Genomic DNA, 24,514 nt, shown 5'->3' on the forward strand with positions numbered 1-24,514 from the left:
CATGGATTTGCTGACAAATTTCTCTTTTTTTATTAATTTCACTTGGACAATCAGTAAAAAATAATTTGTATCTGAATTACTGGTCACATGCGAGCTTTCACAGCTTGCACGGAAGCAATGAATGTTTGATTGGTATTTCTTGAATGTAGAAGGGGCAAACGCTCACGTGCCTCTTGAGAACATGGTGTGTCTCCAGTCTCTCCCATCACTCACTTAAATCTCCATCACATGCAAAATTGTTATTAAATTCGTTCTTTTCCATACATTGTTTCTAATATACAACCGCATGTACTCACTAATAAGATGAGACCATCTGCTAAAAACAAAGACCCCTATCTGCCACAGCATAATGCACCTGCAGCTCAAGGTCGATGTTGTTTGTTCTACTAATTACTTCTAACAAACTGCACGGACCGAGATCTGCTGGCTCAGTATATGATGGTACATCTGGGTCTGTGCAGTTTGCATTTGGCCTTGTCTTATAAGGGAGTACATACGGTATACTGCCAGTGAAATAGTTTGTGATCATGTGACTATACACCATTTTGAACAGAGTAAGCTTGAGAATTTAGTTGCTAATTTGACGTGTTGGATTATAAAAGAGCTCTACAACAATAAACATTTACTTTGATTCTGTCGGCAGGGTCAGTTGGCTTCAGTACTTAAAGTTTACCAACATGGATTATATTACGTCTGATCCGAAGTAATCAGAATGGGATGAAAGATGTAAATTGATCATGGCTGTGTCACTAAAGAGCTCAAGCTGCATAAAAGGGTTAACATAGGTTGTTTTAGCTTTGGCGTTGAAAGTTTGTCAAGATGGATTAGAGTCTATATAATGTGTGATCAAACATTTTTCAAAAAGATTAAAAATGTCAAGTGATTATAACTGGATTACTAATGAGTTCAAGTGGCATGAAACATGATCAGTTTGGCTTCCGTGTTAAAAACGTCTAAGGGTGCAACATGTACCAATGCAAATGTGCCATAATCTAAGCACCTGAAATATCACATGAAGTTACTGTGAAAGGAGATGATGTGTACATTTTAATATTAAAATATCTAAATTTGTTCAATAGTTGACATTTTTGTTGGTTTGTTGATTTGCATGCTAAAAGTTGGGTCAATGAAGTTCCTTTAGGTTCAAATTAAATCTCTTGACTAGATTCTCATGATCTGTCCTGACCTGATCTATCTTTCCTGTCACACGTGTGTGTGTGTGTGTGTGTGTGTGTGTGTGTGTGTGTGTGTGTGTGTGTGTGTGTGTAACACCGTACAACAATCCTGGTTGTAAAGTGCATATTAAAAGTTAAATTCTAAAATCTAAAGGTATATCTTTTTGTGTCAAGTCATCACAACAAGCACACTTTTGTCATTTCACCCAGTGTAGCATCAGCGCACATGGTCTTTATTTACTATTTGCAGTTGGTTGATGCGGTGTATAAATTTGTGCTCCTCAGTTTATAGGTTTTGTTTTTGTTCTTTTTTTTATACTAAAGGCTTATTTACTTTCAAATGTCTCAGTTTCTAATAACTGCATCTTGTGACAAAAATAATGTGAATTACTGGCAATCTGAGATGTATGTATGTATGTATGTATGTATGTATGTATGACCCATTAGGTAATATGAATGGTAATAAATATACTTACATTTATGCATATTGAATTTCTTCAAAATGTCCTTTTTTAGTTTTGCAAATCCGAATGACATGTCCAGCAAAACCCGATACACACCGAAACTGTACTGGAATTTCGAGAACATTACCAACTGAAATCTGCACTAAATTGACCCAATAATCCAGTCCATCATAATCAGAAAAACAGAACTGAGTTGGATCAACATAAAAACAAAATCCATCCAATCCGGAACGAATGGAAAAGTTGTCGCAATGCACATTCATTCATAATATTACTCTAAATTTCAATTTTAAGTAAAACGACAATTCTTTTTGAAACTACTATCGAGCGCGCGACGAAGTTCAAAGGTTGATGGGCGGTGCTATATGCGCATTAACAGTATTATTGAGTATTAATGAATCTACGGTTGTGTATTTATTTTAGAATACAGAATAAATTCAATTATTTTGCTTTATATTGTGTATTTTTTACAATTTAGCCCTAGCTACAGTAACAAAATGAATATATAAATAAAAAGGTTAATGCATTTGTATGAAAATTATGAACTCATTTTCTCGAATGAATATTTTACTTCCAAAGAGCGTGTATTATTAATCCGACTCTCAACAGAATTTCAGGATGATGAATCCTGGACTCTTCACTCATGGAACTCATGAGTCCCCAACCTATATATGGTAGTCCCTGACATAAACTCAGGAGTCCATCACTTTCGAAAGGATAGGAAGGAATATGAAATGCACATGCTAATTATTTTAATATCAGGATTTAATTCTTAGCCATTTATAATATCAGACTACAAAAATTGTAGTAAATTGAATGTAACGTTTAAACATTATACATGTACATTTATCATTTTTGATACCCCTAAAAGTAAACCACAACAATAAAACTGTCAACAATAAGTTTCAATCCCAAGAATGGTCACTTAGAATGCTGTGTTTTCTGTACACATAAAATGCATCTCCATTCCCACCAAAGAAACCCACACCACGCATTACACAATACTGTACAAATCAACGTGAAATGCCATGTTAAATTAAACAAAGACGGAATAAAAATGTGCAAAAAAAACCCAACTAATTTAGAATAAATATCTTAATTAGTAAACAGTGTTATATGCCTTAGCAGCTGACCCTAAGGAAGAAAGGTATGAAATAACATGGACTCTATAAAAAAAAAAATGAGCTATCTTGGAACATGTACGGTACCTATATACATGTAGCTTAAGAATGAAGATTTGAACTGATGTCAACATGAATTCATACAAGCTTTAGGTTAGAGGTGTCGAACATACGGCCCGGGCCCGACGGATGTGGCCCACCAGACTAATTAGTCCGGCCGGTAGACCAGATCTTTTGTTGGTGTCAAATTTGTATGCTTCTCTTATTTATGATACGTACGGCCTGAGTGAAGTACATTGATGTCATATCTGGTCCGCCATATCAAACGAGTTTGACATTCCTGCTTTAAGTACTCAGATATAGCCGATCAAATGGAACTTTCACCTTTTGTTAGCTCATTTTCATTACAAGTTCGTTTCCCAAAAAATGAAAACAGAAAATTTTGCTGACTCATTTTACGCGTTCATATAGTTTTCTGCATTCTTTTATATAAAGTCTCTACTGATACTAAAGTCCCATGCACTGTAAATATCACACAATAGCTTCAATTATTATAGTAGTGCGATAAATCCCCCCCCCCCCAATCTGTGTTGATATTGATGGACGATATGTGGGCATGATGACACCTGTTCATTACAACGTGCAATTCTGCTGCATGCACATATTTCCGGAACACACCTGTGTACATTTGAGACACTTACCGGTACTGAGTAACAGCCATATCTAGCGCGAAATTCAAAATGGCCACAAGACAGAGAGTTGTGCTGTTCCACGTGGATTTACAAGTGGCCAAATTAGGATTTGCTCCGGAAATATAATGTACATGTCACCAAAATAATCCTTCAGCTGACGGTAGCTCCACAGCCGTAAGAAATACCGGTATGTGTATAAAATGTAGACTGATGTGTGCAGACAAGATTTTTTTTGCAGATTTTAATGAATAGACGATATCATTCCCTAAACCGCCAGTCAATGTCATCACGCGTTATTATAGTTATGGCATATCGATGATTTGACAATATTATCCAAATCAGACACTGAGAAAGCTTTGATTACTTTCATGATTTATATTCACGTTGTCACCAATTTAATTTAAATACTATTACAACAAAACAAGGCATCGTTTATTTCCCAGTTATTCTCTCTCAATAGAACATGGTTTCTTTTGAATTACGTCACATTAACCTTCTGATGGACAGTCCTCTTCACGAGATAGTTGCAACAACAAGATTAACTGTTAATTTGTCACACTAGCTTCATCCTGTTTACTTACGTTTAGGCTTTGGCGAGTAGACCAATGCTGACTTAAGAATGAAAAGAAGGATGTGTCGGGGAGGAAAATAAGACGCGTCGCAGTGAGAAATGACGCGTCTTTTGAGAACTTCACGCATATTTGAGCCGCAAGTTCGGGTCCCTATGAGCCCTGAAGGTTGCTGTGCCCTAGAATACCAAATCTCACCAGATTACATGAATAACAATTGCAGACCTGGATAAAACAGTGGTAAAATACATTCTTTACATCTTTCAGAATCAGGTTCCTTGTCCATCACATGGCAAGTCTAATGTGGTCAATATTCAAGGTAGGTGGTCTAAGACAAATTCAAACCACAACCCGAATCACGAAGGTAACTTGATCCATGCTAGCTGTTGTTCCAACTTGTATGACGACGTAAATAAGTTTTGTAAAAAAAAAAAACTAAAGGGGTGTTCATCACCTTGTGAAGATCGTCATATAAGGCCTGACACAGCCGATCTTGGTTGTCATCAAGCAACTTCAGAATCCCTGTCAACTGCTTTCGCCGCCATTTGATATCCATCGTCTTCCCCAAAAGAAAAACTTGCCTCATGCTGCTGACCACCTGCAACATCATTGTCAATGATCAAGAAAAGAATAGACATGCTACGTTATATATATATATATATATATATATATATATATATATATATATATATATATATATATATATATATACCCGCGGACCTGGGTTCAAATCTCCGTAGAGTACGAATTAAATGAAAAATTCTCTAACCTGTATTATAGTATTATTTGTATTAAAATAATAATGCTGCCTACTATTATCAAGCATTCTTCTATAGGAATCCAGGGATAGCACTTTCCGTTCTGTCTGGTGTATATTTATAATTCTCTATAATTATTTATATATACCCTGATTTCTTTCATAGGAATCCGGAATGAATGTGTAGATACATGATAATTAATTACTTGGTCGTCTCGTCATGCCAGTGTTTCTGCTACGCACGAGTGCATATAACACCGATTGAGTAACATTTTGTTTTGGTGACGAGTGGTTAGTCGTGAGGGAATATGAGCGCGTGTGTGCAGGCAAGGCGATGAGTGCCGTTTACCCGTGGACCGGGGTTAGAATCTCCGTAGAGTACGAATTAAAAATTCTCTAACCTGTATGAGAGTATTATTTGTATTAAATTATTAATTCTGCCTGCTACTATTAAGCGTTCTTCTTTAGGAATCCAAGGATAGCACTTTCCGTTGTCTGGTGTATATTTATATGTATGTATGCATGTATGTATGTATGTATGTGTGTGTGTGTGTGTGTGTGTGTGTGTGTGTGAAGCCTCAAGATGGCATTTGCTCCAGAAGTGCTGATATTATATTGAAAAAGGTGAAACAGTATTTTATTATTGTAGAACTTCGCGCCACCCTCCCCCCCCCCTTCTCCCCACCACCACCACCATCAAGACACATCAAACTGCGATTCAGGATCCATCACTAACCCTTTCTGTTTCATTAACTTAGAATAAAACATCACCTTATACCTTTCCAAGATAATCCAACCCTCCGAGTCTATCACCAAAATATTGGGCGGGGCCGAGTGGTCTAAAGCGCTCACCGTTCCGGATCACTGCCATCTCACCTCTGTCTGCGTGGGTTCGAGTCCAAGGCTCGGCTAGCGTGGGCACGTGGGAAAGCCTGCCAGTAGCTTCTCGTGGGTCGGTGGTTCTTCCCTGGGTTTTCCAGGGTTCTTCCTCCACCAGTTATACTGGCTGCCATGTATAGCCTATCTTGTGCTGAAAAATGGCGTTCAACCCTAGAACAACAACAACAACAACCAAAATACCGGGTACCATATTTTAAAACTTTGATTTTCTACACACACACACACACACACACACACACACATATATATATATATATATATATATATATATATATATATATATATATATATATATATATATACCATTTTTCATGTATTTTTTCGTACCCTTTGATTTTTCATACACAATCCAGTTATCAAAATAATAATTATTTAAATGTATCATAATTTTTCGTACCTATCACTTTGTATTTGTTGAAAAAATCTATTAAATTATCGGACATAAAATTTCTACTAAGAAGATTTACGTTTGCAAAAAATATCGAAAATACCGTATTGCCATTTTTGTTTTTACAAAAATTAATAATTAATTGTTGGTGAGAAAATACAATGATTGATGCATAAGCATGGGTGCCCGCAGCATAGGTCCGGGGGGGGGGTCACATGACCCTTCCCTCCAAATCATACTGCAAATATATATCTATAGATAAATTCCTTACAAGTTTATTCATGCAAATGAAGCTGAAAATATGTCACAAGATTCAGTTCAAAACGCTTAGTAAATATCAGCTTTAGTTTCAGGCTGCTTACTATACTAACTCTCCTGGCCGTGACTGACTGCCCCAAGCCCAACAAAAAATCCTGCGGGCGCCCGTGTGCATAAGCTCTCTTATTGTCATTACAGTATCTACTGGTGTTTATTAACAAATGGCCAAAGGACTTCACAGACCATACTTTTAAATACTATCATTAATTAGTTCTCTTGATTAAGACCATCACCGTAACGGAACACCACGTGCATTTTAAAACGAATTCGAAAACCCTTTGATGTTTTCTCATCCAACAAAAATTACATCTCAGTACATGCTAAGTTGAAGACCACAGACCATTGGTCAACTAGTCTTATTGTTTCATTATAGTCATACAAACGTAAAATATAAAAACCTTGTCATTTTCCATCGCAAATTTGAAAGTCACGGACTCCGTTAAATCCATTCATTCATATATATATATATATATATATATATATATATATATATATATACATACATACATACATACATACACACCATCTTTTAAGTGCTTGTTCTGTTTTGACGTGGATATAATTAACATTTTATTGCAAATCTATTCTACGATATACAGAGGCGGCGTTAGGAGTACGCGGGGCCTAGGGCCGACCATGACCGCGCGGGGCCAGAGTATCGGTATCTCGATTGGTATGCTACTGCAAACACTGATTATGTCTAGACTAGATCAACTTTCGCGATTTGGCGGAAAATATAGCTTGACAAACTCATAAGGATGACCTTAGGCCTGAAACGCTGCCGCCCCCCCCCCCTATAGCGGGGCCTGGGGCGGTCTCCCCATTTGCCACCCCAAAACGCCGTTCATGACGATATACCTCACTGTATCTTTATTGGCGAGTTCGAATAACAAGTAATGCGTATGCTCGCTTGTCCTTATAACATCTGCTGTATGGACAACGGCTTCAATAGCACATTGACATATTATCATTTCCCTAAATATAGCTGTCCTTACAACCAAAGGGAACATTACAACAAAGCACTCACAACTGCATAACACAAAAATGACTTTGGCAGAGTCACTTTCAACATACAAAACTAATGGGACCAAAAGGAGGTAGTACAACCCTAAGTTCTAAGCAAGGGAGGTTAGTATTCAGGTCCACTGCCAGCCCAGGCAAAGGGAAGGAAACATATCCCCCAAGTTTTTTTTTTTGGAATGATTTCAACTCTATGATTTGACGAACAAAACATAGAGCAACCCTGACAAAATTACACTTATTTTATGTAAATATTTTATTATTTTAAACACAAAAACTTGAAACACAAATTGGGTGGATAGGGAAACCCACACCGAAACACACCTATTCCGGAACACCAGAGTGTCACCTAAATGTTCAAACCAGTTAACATGCTGGGAAGAGCTAAAGGTGTCAACAACCCTAAAGAGAGCCTCGTTTCCCTACTGGCAGCCTCACTGATTTGACCTCTCCTGTCCATTCTTGCCCTCAATCTGGTTTCAACTGGATAACCAAAGCGCTAACATGTTTAATTACCGTGTAAATAACACTGGATAGCCATGTGGTTGTTGTGACAATGTACATGTGCATCGTAATTAATACAAGAATGAATTGTTGATTTAGCGGTGTTTATTGATAATGGAATATAGCAGGGTCGTAATACATAAGGATTATCACAATCGTCAGGTAACTGAAAATAGCCTTCTTTTTTTTTCTTTTTTTTTTTTGTCTCATTGCAAAAGCTACAAATAAAAACTACCCTTAATAAACACTGTCTTGTACACTGACAACATTTTGTTTCATATCTCTCTCTCTCTCTCTCTCTCTCTCTCTCTCTCGCATACATACGCGCGCTCACGCGCATTAACTAAAATGTGATTTCAAGTTATTTATTTTTTATTGCAATTTGATGAGATTAGAGTTGCTGTAAAAATACAAGTTGCACTTTATTTGTTGACTATGTGGACTCGTATCGTTGCGTACAATTTACCAATAAATAATACCCATAACTAACAGATGCTTCTCGATAAGGTCACTAGCAGACGATATTCTGCCCAGTTGACCTGGACGATGGGCAACCTGGCAGTTTCTCCTACATGCGATCACCAAAATTATCATTTTCATCAAGGCACATTGAAGCACTGATTTGCGTTCTGTTTATATATGTAATTTTTGTTAAAGTATCTTGAGATTGAATGAATACATTTCAGCTTACAAACACCATATAAAGTTAACGGTAAATCTGCCCGCTGACCACGAATATGGTGGCTGATGACGTCATTCGTGAATTATCTATACATGTTCAAACCATCTTAATCATTTGGCCAACATTACACAACATAACAGCTACATGTGCTCTAAATGCAGACGAGCTTGCACACCGAGACATAATCCTCTCTCTCTCTCTCTGGCTCACTAATAACAACAAAAATCTTTTTGAGTACTTTTATTTTTATTGTAATTAGATTCTTGAGTTGAGTGCAGAATGAGACAGAAAATATACGTTTACTTTGTACGTTTGTACTGTTAGGTTGTCGAGTAGCGTGTGTTCCATAGAACTTGTTCACGTACGATCCCTTTATTTTTCGTACACGGCCAGTACCACCAAATGATAATTATTTATTTTACATATAATTTTTCATACACTGAAATTACTAGTTATTTGTCATGTACGAAAAATTACATGAAATACGATATATATATATATATATATATATATATATATATATATATATATATATATATATATATATATATATATTCTCTAGTGACACTTTCAAGAATTAATCCCAAAGAACATTCCATTACTGAGTCTATATTCGATATATACACTGTACAAAAACACTCACTTTTTGGAAAATTTTGTTGTTGTTGCGGGCAATAAAATAAGTTGTTTGCACTTGCTAAGAGCAAGAAACCAGGAGAAGGACTATATTTTATTTGATCATTTGTTATTTCTGATGCTTTGACTTTCACAAAACTATTATATTTATGAACCTGAGATGAAATTTTAAATTTTGCATGTTGTCCTTAATATATGTGCCTTGGAACAATGGATAAGGTAAATTCCACAAATTAAATGTCTTAATCACTCAGAGAGAGAGAGAGAGAGATTCATAAGTAAAATTGTTTCTTCACAGAATAATAGAAACCACTATCCAATATCTGGCTGCATTTGTAAGATATATGAAAAGAAAGTAACAGCTACTTTATAAGCATGCAAGGCATTTTAATGTGAATTATAGGCCCCTAAGTACTATTCCTCAGAGAAGGCACAAAACTGGGTTTCAGAAATTGAAGCCACACAAGTACCAGTTTGTTACTTTGTGAAAAATGGGGTCATTATGAGAAAAGGAAGACCACCTGATGTACCTGCTGGTGATGACTGGTCAGCGAACAATCAAAATTGTTGTTCCTAATTCGTATAGACAGGAAATTCATAGTCTAGCCCATAAAACTCTTTATGCTGGTCATTTTAGTGTCAGTAAGACTTATCACATTTTTGTTTGCCGAAAATTAAAAGTGAAGTTTATAAGTACCATAGATCTTGTCACACTTGTCACATGGTAGGAAATCCCAATCAGAAGATATCTAAGGCACATCTGCTACCTATTCATGCATTTGACCATTGGATTGGACAAGCCATTTAGCAGAAAAATGGTGGACTGTCGGTTCCATACCTATAACCAAGTCAAGCAACCAATACTTATTGACCATAATGTGTGCATTCTTAAGATTTCCATAGGCTATTCCTTTGAAGAATATTAAAGCAAAAAAATTTCTAAAAGCTTAGGCAATGTTTTTAACACTTGTTTGCCTCCCCAAATCTGTCCAGCAATTTTATGTTTGATTATTTCCAACAACTTTTTTATGCATGAATTAGACATCCAACAGTTTAATTTTTCTGCCTATCACCCTGAAAGTCATGGGGCTAGCACAAGACTATCCGAAAACAATCTCAACTACCCAGGATACATGTAGACAATTAAACAGAATTAAACCAAATAAAAAGACATTGATCAGTGAAATTCTACCCTGTATAATTATCGAGTAAGATCAGTAGTTTTTTTTCTCTCGTTGATACTTGCTGAAGGAAAGACCCTAAGACTGTCCCAAAACACGCTCGTCAACCCCGGATAAATGTATACACTTACAATAACTTAATGAAATGTGCAGTTTTGGTGCATTGTCTCTCTCTCTCTCTCTCTCTCTCTCTCTCTCTCTCTGATCTGATCATAGATAATTCACTAAACTACTTTGATATTGCAAAGAGCAGCACATTTAATAAGTCAGAATCATGCGTCACTACACTCTTATTTCAAAAACAATTTATAAGTTTTTTTTCAATCTTACATGTGACAAAGAGCTACTGAATAATTAGAACCTAAGGGTGCTATATTTATATTTTTACAATTCTTGAACCAATTTGTCATTTTTAATTGGCTTGATAATGGTAAGAATTACAATAAATAAAAGTAAAATCTCCTGTAACATTATGTATTTTGTGTCTGATTATTTCCACATTTAGAGACAAAAGTTTTAAACGATGCAAACCAGTTTTAAGGCTGTTTTTTATTGTTGTTTTTAAACAAAATACATTCAAAGGTTGAGGTTTTGTACATTAACAATGCAAATTAAGTATTGGAAAACAATCGTACACTAAATATAATACTTCTAAGTGCAAGTAAACATTTGTATCATGATATGAACATGATTTTCCACAATTTGATTTCGGCCTTTGGAATGCTTAACTTTTTTTAATGTCATTTTGCCTATAAACTTTTTTATGTGCTACTGATGTTGCTCTGAAATATATTATTTTTGCCGGAGCTTATGTACAATAGTATTACAAGAGGCGTCTGAGAGGTGCGTCAAAATGGGTGACGTAAAATACGATCCTAGCAACCAGGGGTCGTCTGATGAAGAGTCTGAGTCTTACTTTGCTAAAATAACTAATGTTCCCAAAGTAATGTTGTTGTTGTTGTTGTAAGGTTTAACGCCATTTTTCAGCACGAGATAGGCTATACATGGCGGCCAGTATAAATGGTGGAGGAAGAACCCGGGAAACCCCCGGAAAGAACCACCGACCCACGAGAAGCTACTGGCAAGCTTTCTCACATAACCACATAGCCGAATTCGAGACTCGAACTCACGCAGACAGAGGTGAGATGGCAGTGATCCGTAACGGTGAGCGCTTTAGACCACTCGGCCACTCGCCCCCCCCCCCCCAAAGTAATGAGAGATATCACTACGAAGTAGATTTCTTAAACGATGAAAGTAAATACTTAAGTGCGTCAAAACTTGGATTGATGATCGACCACTCTGCTGTAGTGTATGCGTTTTTGTTTTCGTAAGGTGCTATAAATCACTTAGGTCTTCGAGAAAGCACAAGGTTTTATTGAACGATTAAACCTTCATTGCTAACGTACACCTTAAAAAGGGGTCTAAAAGAGTTACAATGTTCATCGATATAAAATCCGCCGCGATAAAAACGTAACTAGAGGGCGCTTCAGTGCTACAAAAAATGCCAGCACAATCCAACTATGCAATAAAGCAACTGGAAAATAAATAAATAAATAAAAATAAAACGTATATACAGTACTGTCTTTAACTTTTTATTGGAAATATTAGAGAAAAATCAATATTTTATACATACTTAATGTCATAAAACAATATTTTTAGATGAATTAGTCTAAACAAATTTTCATACAGGTAGGCATTTAAAAGGAATAAATACCTGGATTGTTTTGTTACATTGTCCTTATAGATTTCTTTTGAAAAGTAAGGAGGTATGTGTTATCAATCCCTTTTGGTTTTCACTTTCACATGAATAAAAACAAGCTTTACACATAATTTGGCTTTTGGATTGGACATACACTCATAATTGTAAATTCTGAGTAATTAAAGTTGCAACTTCTGGATTGGCCGAGGCACATTTCCCCCAAATTTCCTGTTATATACCACATACATTTGTAAGTTGTGCCTCAAGAACAGTCTGGTTATATTCTTTAGTGACTGTTTCATTAATTAACCCCAAAAAAACATTCCATTACTGGATTTTGTTTTCAGTATACACACTGTACATAAAATGCTCACTTTTTGGAGAAATCTTTTGTTTTTTGGCACGCAATAAAATAAGTTGTTTGCACTTGCTATGAGCATAAACCATGAAAAGGAGTATACTTTATTAGTCAGTTTGTTATTTCTGATGCTTTTGACCTTCTCAAAAATACCATATTTATTAACCTGAGATGAAATTTTAAATTTGGCTTGTTATCCCGACAAAATGAATGCAGAAAAGCTCTGTGGGGTGCATTAATTATTTTTTGTAACAGAAACACTTCAGAAATTTAGAGTGCCGTCTGTTGTCATAATGCCATGCTAATCTCTAGTATGCCATTAAAACAGTTGACAACACGAGCTGGACAACAAAGCCGATACTGATAAAACTTAGTATTTACATTGTTGCAAGGCCAAATTGTTGAATAAAATTAATGTAGCATATTTTGAAACAGAGCATAGTAGATTCATTCAGCGTCTCAGTGTAGTCACATGACTGATGTCTGTTATTAGACTATGATGGAATGTTTAGTATGTACATGATGACCTATAGCTACGATGTCGTAGCCTCAACTTGATTTGTTGTTGTTGAGGCTACAAACTAATCCCATATCATGTAATGGAGCACAAAAAAATCATCACTAAAGTGAGAAAAACAAACAGTGTAGAGATCAACTACATAATTATAATCATGTTGTGAAAGAAGTTTGGCTTATTATGAATTTATTAAGCCTTTACACGATAAAATAAATTGGCATGGTCACTCTAACCGTATCCTGTCCGCCATGACAGATAACGCGAGACTCTCGCCGTGACCCCTTTTCTACGTAAGGCTTGCCAGACCATATGTTGGATATTCTACGCTATATTATTATCAATCAAGTGCGAATAATCGCTTCTTGGTGGAATTTCAAAGTTGCCGATAAACCATATTTACTTTAATGCGCAGAATTTCTGACCCAAACGGCGCCAAATTTTTACTACGATTTGTTTACATTTCCAAATAAGGCGTCAATGTCCTTATATGGCGCACAAACAAACGAGGCTGAGAACGGAAGTAATCATTATTTGAAATAATACGGCGAACGATCTAAACGAAAATATCGGCTAAAAAAGGTAAACGAGATTTTACAACTATTTCTACAATGATTTTCGATACTTCCGGTATTAAAAAAGAGGACTACTCAATTTATTGGATTATATGCAAGGAATATTTTTAAAGTGTTATTATTAGGCTAAAAGAGCGCCGGGTATGAATCACACCCGGCGCTTGCTCCATTAACGCGTATATGCTCATGTTAGTACCCTGTCCACGAGGTGCGAGTAAGGGTACTAATATTAGTACTAGATGACCTAATAAAGTTGTATTGCTCTGAGAACACGTCTTTTTTTATCTGCCTGTTAAGCAGCTGACTGGTATGTCCCCTCCTAGTGGACAATATATCAACATGGTGGCAGCGGAGACCAAATAAGGACGCGTTGATAATTCTGCAGTCCGAGGTAAACTGATTTTAAAAGTTACGCGTTTTGCATCTTTTATCACACTACTGGTCTAGTGGCGGAAAAGCTAATAATAACATGGCCGACGGTCTCCAAAGCACATTCCGCTTACCGCCAATATTAAATGTACCAGACGGTAACGTCTCTGACAACTTTAAGCATTGGAAAAGACAAGTGCAGATTTACCTAACTGCAAGTGGATCAACTGATAAAGAAGATGAGGTACAAATGGCCATAATTTTGCATTGTGCAGGACCGCATATTTTGGGTATTTATGATCAATTTGTATGGGACGCAGATGGCGACAAAAACAAACCCAGAAAAGCTGAATTTCCGCATTAATGAATGTCAGCAATTGTGAAGTGCGTTTCAAGTTAGATAGCTGACATCAACACTTATTTGCAAGAAGTATGTTCGTAAAGAACAAGTCAGGCCGACAACACTAACTTAAAAATGTGAAATAAGTCACATATGAAACCACTTGGAGAAGCTGATCTGAAAATTATTAATCTGAGAAATGGGGAAGAAACAACTGCTACTCGAGTAGTTGTACCGAGCCTCCTAGGATCGAAAACTATTCAGCAAATGGGTTTGATTACTGTTAACAGTGACAGATTTATTGCTATGGTGGCAGGGTCCAGTTTCGTAAATTGGCCCCTGGCAAATTTCTTAACTTAAGGTCTATGGTGTGACTTTTTCAGCTATTATTGTTTAGTATTGATAGATATGGATATATTTGTGAACTAGGTGTTTTGGGCTTGTGTTGTTCTTGAAATCGATGTCAGGCATGTACACCTTCCATAGTTGCTCTGCAGTATGTTGATAGTGAAATACCAATAGTTGGCTAGGAAGAAGAGCTAGCCTCCCATAGCAGCAGAGGCGTAGCGGGGGGGGGGGGGGACAGGGGGGTACATATGTCCCCGGGCGCCAAGGTACAGGGGCGCCAAAATGAGGCTTACAACGTTACATTATAATAAGTAAACAAAGGTAATATTCAAAAATGTGATTAAACGGGGAGGGGGCTGGGGCGCCAATTTTATAGTTCGTCCCCGGGCACAAAATATCATAACTACGCCTCTGCATAGCAGTAAAGATGTGGGTTCAAGACAACTAGAGTATCTCAAAAACGGCTTGGATGACAACTATTCTGAATTGCATCAAACTATTTAGTAGACAATGTTTTTCAAAATTTTCATCCAGGGAAAGGGCTTGCGTTTGCACTGTGAGCACCACATGCTGTCAAAAATGGCATTTGGATGTGAAAAATGCAGGTATAAAATAGGGGTTGGGGTGCATGATCCTCTTCTGCTGTGAACTGCCATTGACTTCTCTGGTCAAGTGAATAATATTCTTATGCTTTGTTTTAATATAGGTATCTAAAAATATGGACCTTCTTGACCTCACTTGTGTATTTGATTTTTTATGATTTTTTATACTAGGTCGCTGATTGCGGCATTAAATTTGTACATAAAAACTGGACCCTGCCCCCTTAAGGAAAATTGATAATTTTTTGATGGTGCAGTCAGCCACATCTATTATACTTTTTTGTTTCTTTGTGTTTATTTAAATAATTTGTATGCATTAACTTTATTATATCTTCTCTCTTTTTCCATACATCACTTAGTGTTGTATGTAATGCTTTTTGGAGAGGGAGGTAACTGTGTTTTGTACCTCCATGTGAGAACTGTTTACATCATGACAAAGTAGCATATTTTGGACTTAACTTACTAAATATGGGAACAAAATGGTAACCATAATGTATTGTCTTGCATTTTCTGTAGCTGTCAAGGTTTTGCACCCCTATTTTTATGAATAATATTCACATTTCAATACAGACACACCTAAACAATTGCATAGCATGTCAACATGTATTCTTTAAAGTAATTTAACTCCACAGGAGCAGATAGAATTCAGAGGAATCATACATAAACATACTGTTGTGAATATTGAATGTCACCAGTTGAATGGTCTTAGAAATAATGATGCATATGGCATATTACTTGCTATATTTTGGTGAAAAGAATGAAAGTTTTAGCACACCGACATAGTTTCTACCTTCATGACCCCACTCTGAAGTTGACATAAGAGATTCATATCTCACACTTGGGTGATAATAGAAAATGTTTCAGTGTTATGTATATATCTTGAAATTTCAAGGTTCAGTTGACAAAGGGGGAAAAGCTTAAAATTAAGTGGCAGCTTCATGCATTTGACAATACACACAGTTTCTCCTCTGAAAGTCTTATGTTTTCACTGAATGTTAAAAGTACATCAATATCACTGGTTTCTTTTCTTTTTGCAGGTCTCAGTTTGCATGGTAGGAGATTAGGATTAATCGGTTAGTCATGCTGAAAGAAACAATAGCTTCAATCTCATCCAGATACTCATTCTGATCTAAGTGTACAAGAGAGTGACTTTGATGGACAGATTTAGCTTCTGCAGGAGTTGTTTTATGGTACGTGCTTATCAAAAGCCAAGCCGGTGAAATGATTTTTACCTTGAACTGGATTTTCCACTTTAAATATTTGTTCTATACCTTATCTTATTATTTACTATGATTTTGTAAACTCCAGAAAACATTAAAGTCAGTTGTAAGTAAATCGGTGTCTGAGAAGAGATTTCTCTGTTAAATTGTACTGGGTAATTTGTATATGTATGGTCAATTTCATTGGCTATGTATCAATGAATTTATTTGATATGTCACTTTGTAACTTTTAGGGTCACACACATCAGTATATCAATATTCCAGCATTGTCTGATGTTAATTGATTAAACTTTGACTTCTCCAGACTAGCTAGACTTGTGTTGTGATTACACCCCCCCCCCCCCCCGCCACAACACACACTGACACAACACTGATGCTGCTATTAGCATCTCCAGAATGATAATGAAAAGTTAGGAACCACTTCTTTTATATCAGTCTAAGAGTACTTCTAAAGCACATGATTTACTTAAATGTATGATTTCTTTAAGTTTGCTAGAAGAGTTTATAGAAACTTTTCACTTCTGTCACTGACACCTAACATAGCATTTCTGTCATTCCCTCCTAAAATTTATAACTTCCAGATCTCTTCTTGACATTCATGAAACATTGTAAAGGAATTTTGATTTTGTACTGATGCTATGGTGGTAAACAAAGACCAAGAGCATTGTAGATTGCAAACAATTTGAAATCTTTCAAGAAATGGAGTCAGTCATAATTCACAATGTAAATAATGCAGTGCTTTTTGCCGCAAAGATGTAACTTTTTTAAAAGCATAATACCATTTTTAGTTTTGTGCCCAAAAAGTTTTCCTTTATACCATTGTACTAGATCATGTCTAAATATGTGATATGTACACAACTTTTGACATAAACCAATTTTAGCCAAATTCTTAAGGTGGCAGGGTCCAGTTTCGTAAATTGGCCCCTGGCAAATTTCTTAACTTAAGGCTATGGTGTGACATTTTCAGCTATTATTGTTTAGTATTGATAGACATATGGATATTTTTGTGAATTAGGTGTTTTGGGCTTGTGTTGTTCTTGAAATTGATGTCAGGCATGTACACCTTCCATAGTTGCTCTGCAGTATGTTGATAGTGAAATACCAATAGTTGGCTAGGAAGAAGAGCTAGCCTCCCATAGCAGTAAAGACGTGGGTTCAAGGCAACTAGAGTATCTCAAAAACGGCTTGGATGACAACTATTCTGAATTGCACCAAACTATTTAGTAGACAATGTTTTTCAAAATTTTCATCCAGGGAAAGGGCTTGCGTTTGCACTGTGAGCACCACATGCTGTCAAAAATGGCATTTGGATGTGAAAAATGCAGGTATAAAATAGGGGTTGGGGTGCATGATCCTCTTCTGCTGTGAACTGCCATTGACTTCTCTGGTCAAGTGAATAATATTCTTATGCTTTGTTTTAATATAGGTATCTAAAAATATGGACCTTTTTGACCTCACTTGTGTATTTGATTTTTTATGATTTTTTATACTAGGTCGCTGATTGCGACATTAAATTTGTACATAAAAACTGGACCCTGCCCCCTATTGTCGACAATACAAAACTCTGTGATCTAGGGGAAGCAACTCTTACAGTCGACAACGAAATTTCAGCGAAAATATTGCCGTGCAGAAAGTAGCTACTCTCACTTCAAGAAGATGTGAAGAGAGAAATAGATAAATTAGTCGAATGAGAAGTTATAATACCTGTTACCGAACCGACTAAGTGGGTTAGTCAGATGGCTGTTGTACGAAAGCAGAATGGAAATTTGCGTATTTGCATAGATCCACAGCCACTAAATACTGCGCTCATGAACGAACACGCGAAACTTCCGACACTTGAGGAACTGTTACCGAAACTTGTTAATGCAAAATGTTTCAGAAAATTTGATGTCCGTGAGGCATACTGGCATGTGAGACTTGATCAGAAATCAAGTGAGCTAACTACAATGATTACACCATTCGGTCGTTACAGATGGGCGAAGTTACCAATTGGACTAAAGGTCTCGAGCGAAATATTTAAAACAAAAACTCACTGAAGCACTTGGAGATATGGATGGAGTTTTCACTATATCGGATGATATAATTGTTGTTGAATGTAAAAGCTCTGAACAAGAGGCGAAACTAAACAACGAAAGAAAATTGTAAAACTTGTACAAACGATGCATCGGACGGAATATCATGTTAAATAATGACAAGGAAGAAGTAAGATTGACTGAAATCATTTTCCATGGTCACAAAATAATAAGTGAAGGAATCAAAGCAGACAACACAAAGGTCAAGGCAATACACGAATTGCCCACACCAACGGATATTTCTGACGTGAAGAGGCTATGTACCATGATCTAGTATATGGCGAAATTTCTTCCAGACCTTGCAAATGAACTAGGACCGATTCGTCAACTCACACGTAAAGATTCTGTCAGGAATTGGTCTGAAGAATGCGAGGCTGCTTTCCAGAGAATTAGGAAAAGGCTGACCGAAGCACCAGTGCTGGCATATTTTAACGTAAACAAAGAAGTCGCACTAAAAATAGATAGTAGCAAGAATGGACTGGGTGCTGTCTTACTTCAGGATGGTAGATCAGTTGAATTTGCGTCGAGGTCACTAAAACCGTCAGAAAGTGGGCGCAGATTGAAAAAATAGCTCTTTCGATGCATTAAGGTTTAGAACGTTTTGACCAGTACACATAAAGAAGAAAAGTCATAATACAAAATGATCAGAAACCGTTAGCTGCGATACTAAAGAAGCCTTTAAGCAAAGCCCCTAAACGATAACAAGATATTATGATGAAACTGTTTCGATATGACATCGAATTTAGATTTGTGAAAGGAAAAAATCTTGTTATCGCTGATGCCCTTAGCCGAGCTTATCTAGAAACTCTGGTTTTAAAGACTGAATGACCAAGGATCCTGAACGTTATGTTCGACAACTTCTGAGTTGCGAGACTGCAAGAAGTCAAGAAAGCAACTTTGGAAGACGATGATATACAGTTACATATGAAACTCGTTACTGATGGCTGGCCTGAAGCTAGAGACAACATGCCATACTCAGCGTTACCATATTTTGATATGCGGATTGTCCTTAAGCGTTTAAGATGGAATAATTGTCAAAGGAGAGGCAGTTATAATTCCCAAATCATTGGTAAAGGATATGAAGAATCATCTTCACAGCGCTCATTTAGGCTACGATAGAATGATGAGGTGAGCTAGAGGAAAGATATTTTGGCCTGGAATGGCAGGAGAAATTAAACAAATAGGTGAATCATGTGAAGCATGTGAGGAATGCAAACCTAGAAACCAGTGAGAGCCGCTTTTACAGCACAGAGATGGAGACAGACCTTGGAATAAGGTGGGCATGGATCTGTTGGAAATCAAAGATAGCATCTCGTTGTGATCGACTATTTTTCAAATTTCACAGAAGTGGACTATTTAAGTACGGCAAGTTGTTGTCACGTTGTAACCGCACTTAAGAAACAATTTTCCAGATTTGGAATTCCCACCATCATTATATCTGATAATGGACCCCACTTTACAGAAGAGGAGTTCGTATAGTCCATTAAAAATGGGACATTAATCACAGAACGTCATCCCCAAATCATCAGCAAGCAAACGGAAGGGCTGAATCTGCTGTTAAGGTCATTCGGAACATGTTGAAAAAGACACTCATAGATGGTAGAGATCAATATGAAGACTTGTTAGAACTTAGAAACGTACCGCGTCAGGTTACTTGACTTAGTCCGACTCAAATGTTTTTCGGAAGAAACCCCCGATCAATGATCCCATCGACAAGTGATGTGTTTTTCGGAAGAAACCCCCGATCAATGATCCCATCGACAAGTGATGTGTTTTTCGGAAGAAACCCCCGATCAATGATCCCATCGACAAGTGATGTGTTTTTCGGAAGAAACCCCCGATCAATGATCCCATCGACAAGTGATGTGAATAAAGAACAAAGAATATAACTACCGATCAGCGCGAAAACGCTCGATAAAGAAATGGTACGATAAGAGAGCTCGAACCTTATAACCAATGAGTATCGAAGAGTCAGAATACTTTGAACACAAGGAAGGAAAAACTGGAAACTTGGTAGAATCAAGGAAAGAATGAGTGAGCGCTCGTACATCGTGGAAAGGCTGGATGAAGAAACGTATAGACGGAATTGTATGCACATACAACGCACAAAGATAAAAGTACGTACGTACCTTTACGTGAACGAGAACAATGATGTACCTACAAATAGCGACAAAGATCAAACAACTGTAACACCAAGCGAAACAAATAGCTCCAGAATTTCACTTTCAGAGAATGTTAATGATGACATATTGCCAAATTCAGATATAATGACAACGACTGTACAAAGAGTCAGACCCAAGAGAAACATCAGGGAGCCTGTTTACCTGAAAGACTTTGTGTGCTACAAGTGAATTAATAACTCTTAACATGTAGATCCTAGTCAGTTAATTTTACATTATTTCGTTTAGTAATATGAACTGATAATCTGATAATAGATTCAGACAGCAAAGATATAAAGTTTGGATTTTACTATACATTATATGTCTAGCATACCCAAGTATTTCTTTTAATCATTTAATGAAGTAGAGATAACTAGTTCTTTAAAGAAAAGGGGATGTTAAATAAATTTAATGTAGCATATTTTGAAACAGATCATAGTATATTCATTCAGCTTCTCAGTGTAGCCATATGACTGATGTCTGTTACTAGCCTATGACGGAATGTGTAGTCTGTACATGACGACCTAACAAAAAGTTGTATTACTTTTGAGAACAACGTCTAGATCTGCCTGTTACGCAGATGACTGGAATATCACATTTCAACAGCATGTATGAAAACAGCAGTTGGAATGATGTAATTGTAATATGGCAAGTTTATAAACAGAATATACAAAACTTGTAATAACTGACATAGCGTTTGCCATACGACAAATGACAGAATCAATTCAGTAGTTGGCAAACTGCAAGATGCAATGACGCAGAAGAAAAGTAGATCTATGCACTTGCCAGCAGCCATTTTCAGCTTACATCAATGAAGAATAGAAAATTCATGACTAGAATTATGAATGTAGCACTTGTAAGCAGTCATTTACAATGATGCAGAAAGAAAGCAGCACTTGCAAACTGCTACGTACAATTTGCATCAATGAAGAATACAATATACATGGATACAATTATGAAAGTAGCACTTGCAAGCAACCATTTACAATAATGCATCAAGGAAGATTAGAAAATACACGCATAGAATTATGGCGGTAAACCCCCCCCCCCTCCATATATCTGGATACATGAACGGCGTTTGGGGTGGCAAGTGGGGCGAGAGCCCCATGCCACGCTCTTGAGGGGACCCCGCGCTTCAGGCCTAAGGTCACCCCTATGAGTTTGTCAAGCTATGTTCTCCGCCGAATCGCGAAAGTTGATCTAGTCTAGACATAATCAGTGTTTGCAGTAGCATACCAATCGAGATACCGATACTCTGGCCCCGCGCGGTCATGGTCGGCCCTAGGCCCCGCGTACTCCTAACGCCGCCTCTGCCTGAATAGAAATACTGTACAAAGCGAGATGTATGTCATGCACTAAACTGTGTTGATACCTGTGTAAATTCAGACATCTCTGGCTTTGTTTACGGGCTGACAAACTGCAAAAGTCGTTGCTAGTGCGCTTGTTCCTATATCGAACAGTGACGTAGAATCATGTGAATCTGCGCTGGCAGCGGCCGTCATTCAATAACGAGGGGCACAGTATACGGCTGTATGGAACACCAGACCTGCCTTAAGATGAAAAATTTAATTATATTATGCACAAACCTCTTTATAGCATGTGCTTTTGTCCTTATATCATGTGCCAACTTCTTTGTATGAGTTGTTTCTGTCTTTACATAATGTGCAAAAACTTCTTTATATGATGTACTTTTGTCCTTTATTATACACCAGTTTCTTTATATGTTGTGTATTGTCCTCATATCATGTAGTACCTACGCGGCCTTGGGGGATAAATCGATTTTTTTTTATTAAAACAAATTGCACAGTAAAGGTCTAAATAAAAGATAGTCCAGAAATCGTCTCAGAATTTTAGCCATTACGTCGTGCTACGGCGCCTGATGTACCTGTGTAGTGAGACATAATCAGGGGCGTATTAACCATTAAGCAGACTAAGCACGTGCTTAGGGCACCAGGGCCAAAGGGGGCACCACAAAGTTGAGAAAAGGGTGAAAAGAAAAAAAACGAATGAAGATTTGTAAAAAAAAATTGATAAAACTAGTGCAAATTGATCATAATGTTCTGTTTCTTGATCATGGTGCACCCTAGGGTTATCTTCCCAGGTGTACGTGGAAAAGAGGGGGGCACCAAGATTTGTCAGTGCTTAGGGCACCAGTGAGCCTTAATCCGCCCCATGAGACATTATATCCCCCTTAAGCCCCTTCGCGCTCCTGCGAATGTTTCGTCTTTGCTCATCATTATAAAGAAGTTTGCACGCAATATAAGGAGGTTTAGACCGAATATAAAGTTTTCCGTTGCACAACATTATATAAGTATAATACATTACATATAACGATTTCTCAATACGCCAACAAATTCTACCCATTCCTCCCCATCCGAGCTTGGTGCTAAGGGAGCCCAGAATACCATTCTTGTGACCAGTAATTCAACCATCATAGAGCAAAACCAGATGCTTACTATCAGATTTCCAAATCCGGGCATCAGGATGCTATTGTTTTTTGGCACCGCGAGACTGGAGTTTTCATTTGCTAGGGGCAGCAGCATAGGTGCTCAGGCTGACACTAACTATACAATCATGAAAATGCGTTTATTTTTACAAGGTTGAATACATGCAGCAAATGACTATATCAAAATGCAACATTGTCCAGAAAATATTAGTTTGAAGTTTCTTCTGATTTACATTACTTACCTACAAGCACACTCACACGGGGAAGCATATATACGTGATCCGTACTATTTTCTTCTAAATGACTGAACTATTTCGGTACAATTATAATTGGTCAAAATGTCATCTTGACCTAAATATTTAATGCCCCATAAAACTGGACGCCACGTTAAAGTTTCAACATATGTATCTGCTCTGTGAATTGTGAACTTGTTTAAGAGAACTCAAAGTTTTAGCGACATTCATTTTACATTCGTTTATAACTGATGCGCTGCAATCTCAACGTCAGGTCCTTGAAAAAGAAGAACACAAGGAACCAATGGAAACCACAGACTTTGGATAGACTATTACTCCGACTACTACTACTACTACTACCATATGTGCACGTTTCAAAACCTGAAATCGAACTCGGGACAGGAAAATGCAAAGAAAGCTTGTTACCTGTACGCTATGATGATGCCACTATCCGTACAGATGAGTAACATGCCTGACGCTATGCACTTTATTTGTACCTTTTTAGTCCGTGTATTATTTAATGTTGTGGCGACAGAGTACTTGTATACATTTACAAACTCAAAACACTTAAAACACAAATTTCATTTGATGATGTAGACCTAAATCTTGTCAACGGTGAGCTATAAATTATATTTTAAGAGCTGTTAGTTAAACATTGCCCTTTAATATGTGATGGCTTTTTATTGCACTTTCATAACAGCTATAAATTGTGTTATTGCAATCGCTATTTAGATCACCAATCGATTTTATAGTAATACGACATATACGCTTACAGGTATGTCACCTGAAATCCGGTCCAATTATTTATTGTACACGTAGTAAAGTTACAATAAACAACTTGCATCGAACTAAGTCAATACAACAAACATAAATAAGGAATTAAAAATAGCATAGCTGTAAGAACAGATTGTTATTGTTGGATCCATAAATCGGTTAGCAGTACCTAGAAGAGTCTCCAACATGCACGTGATCTTGAAGAATGAAAACTTTGAAAAAACTATTGCCCCACACTTTACCCTAAATTCCATAGTTTTCGAAACAGCTATCATCTCAGTAAGCAATTCACCACCACTCTGCATTTACTGTTTTCCAGATTGATGGTTAAATTCGAGGTATGAGATGAAATTACCGTTGCTTGCTTTAGAATAGGCATGGGCAACTTCCTCCAGGGGGCA

The 24,514-nt window shown here is 37.0% G+C and overlaps 1 protein-coding gene and 1 long non-coding RNA gene across 6 annotated transcripts in view; one reads left to right on the plus strand and one right to left on the minus strand.

Annotated features, from left to right (window-relative positions):
* LOC149787714 (aldehyde dehydrogenase family 3 member B1-like) overlaps positions 1-23,836 on the minus strand; it is an 84,011-nt gene extending 60,175 nt beyond the window's left edge. The window contains exons 1-3 of one of the 3 annotated variants that reach the window (XM_089973909.1): positions 23,766-23,836; positions 22,033-22,210; positions 4,476-4,619 (exon numbers count right to left, since the gene is read on the minus strand). In XM_089973909.1, coding sequence (XP_089830035.1) covers positions 4,476-4,619; positions 22,033-22,050 — 162 coding nt within the window. In that variant the 5' untranslated portion in view covers positions 22,051-22,210; positions 23,766-23,836. Of the gene's footprint in view, positions 1-4,475; positions 4,620-18,133; positions 20,231-22,032; positions 22,262-23,765 lie in introns of those variants that run through there. The other 2 variants (XM_089973910.1, XM_089973911.1) reach the window with 2 other exon arrangements.
* LOC149787715 (uncharacterized) lies at positions 13,538-16,737 on the plus strand. Of its 3 annotated transcripts, none has more exons than XR_016424381.1 (2): positions 13,538-13,560; positions 16,247-16,737. It is a non-coding gene; the product is annotated as an uncharacterized LOC149787715 (long non-coding RNA). The 3 variants fall into 3 exon arrangements; XR_016424380.1 differs by lacking the exon at positions 13,538-13,560 and adding an exon at positions 13,806-13,944; XR_016424379.1 differs by lacking the exon at positions 13,538-13,560 and adding an exon at positions 13,981-14,166.
* Positions 23,837-24,514: the final 678 nt, after the last annotated feature.

Source organism: Sinohyriopsis cumingii, chromosome 11 (assembly GCF_028554795.1).
Source record: "Sinohyriopsis cumingii isolate HCF-2022 chromosome 11, ASM2855479v2, whole genome shotgun sequence".
NCBI lineage: Eukaryota > Metazoa > Mollusca > Bivalvia > Unionida > Unionidae > Sinohyriopsis > Sinohyriopsis cumingii.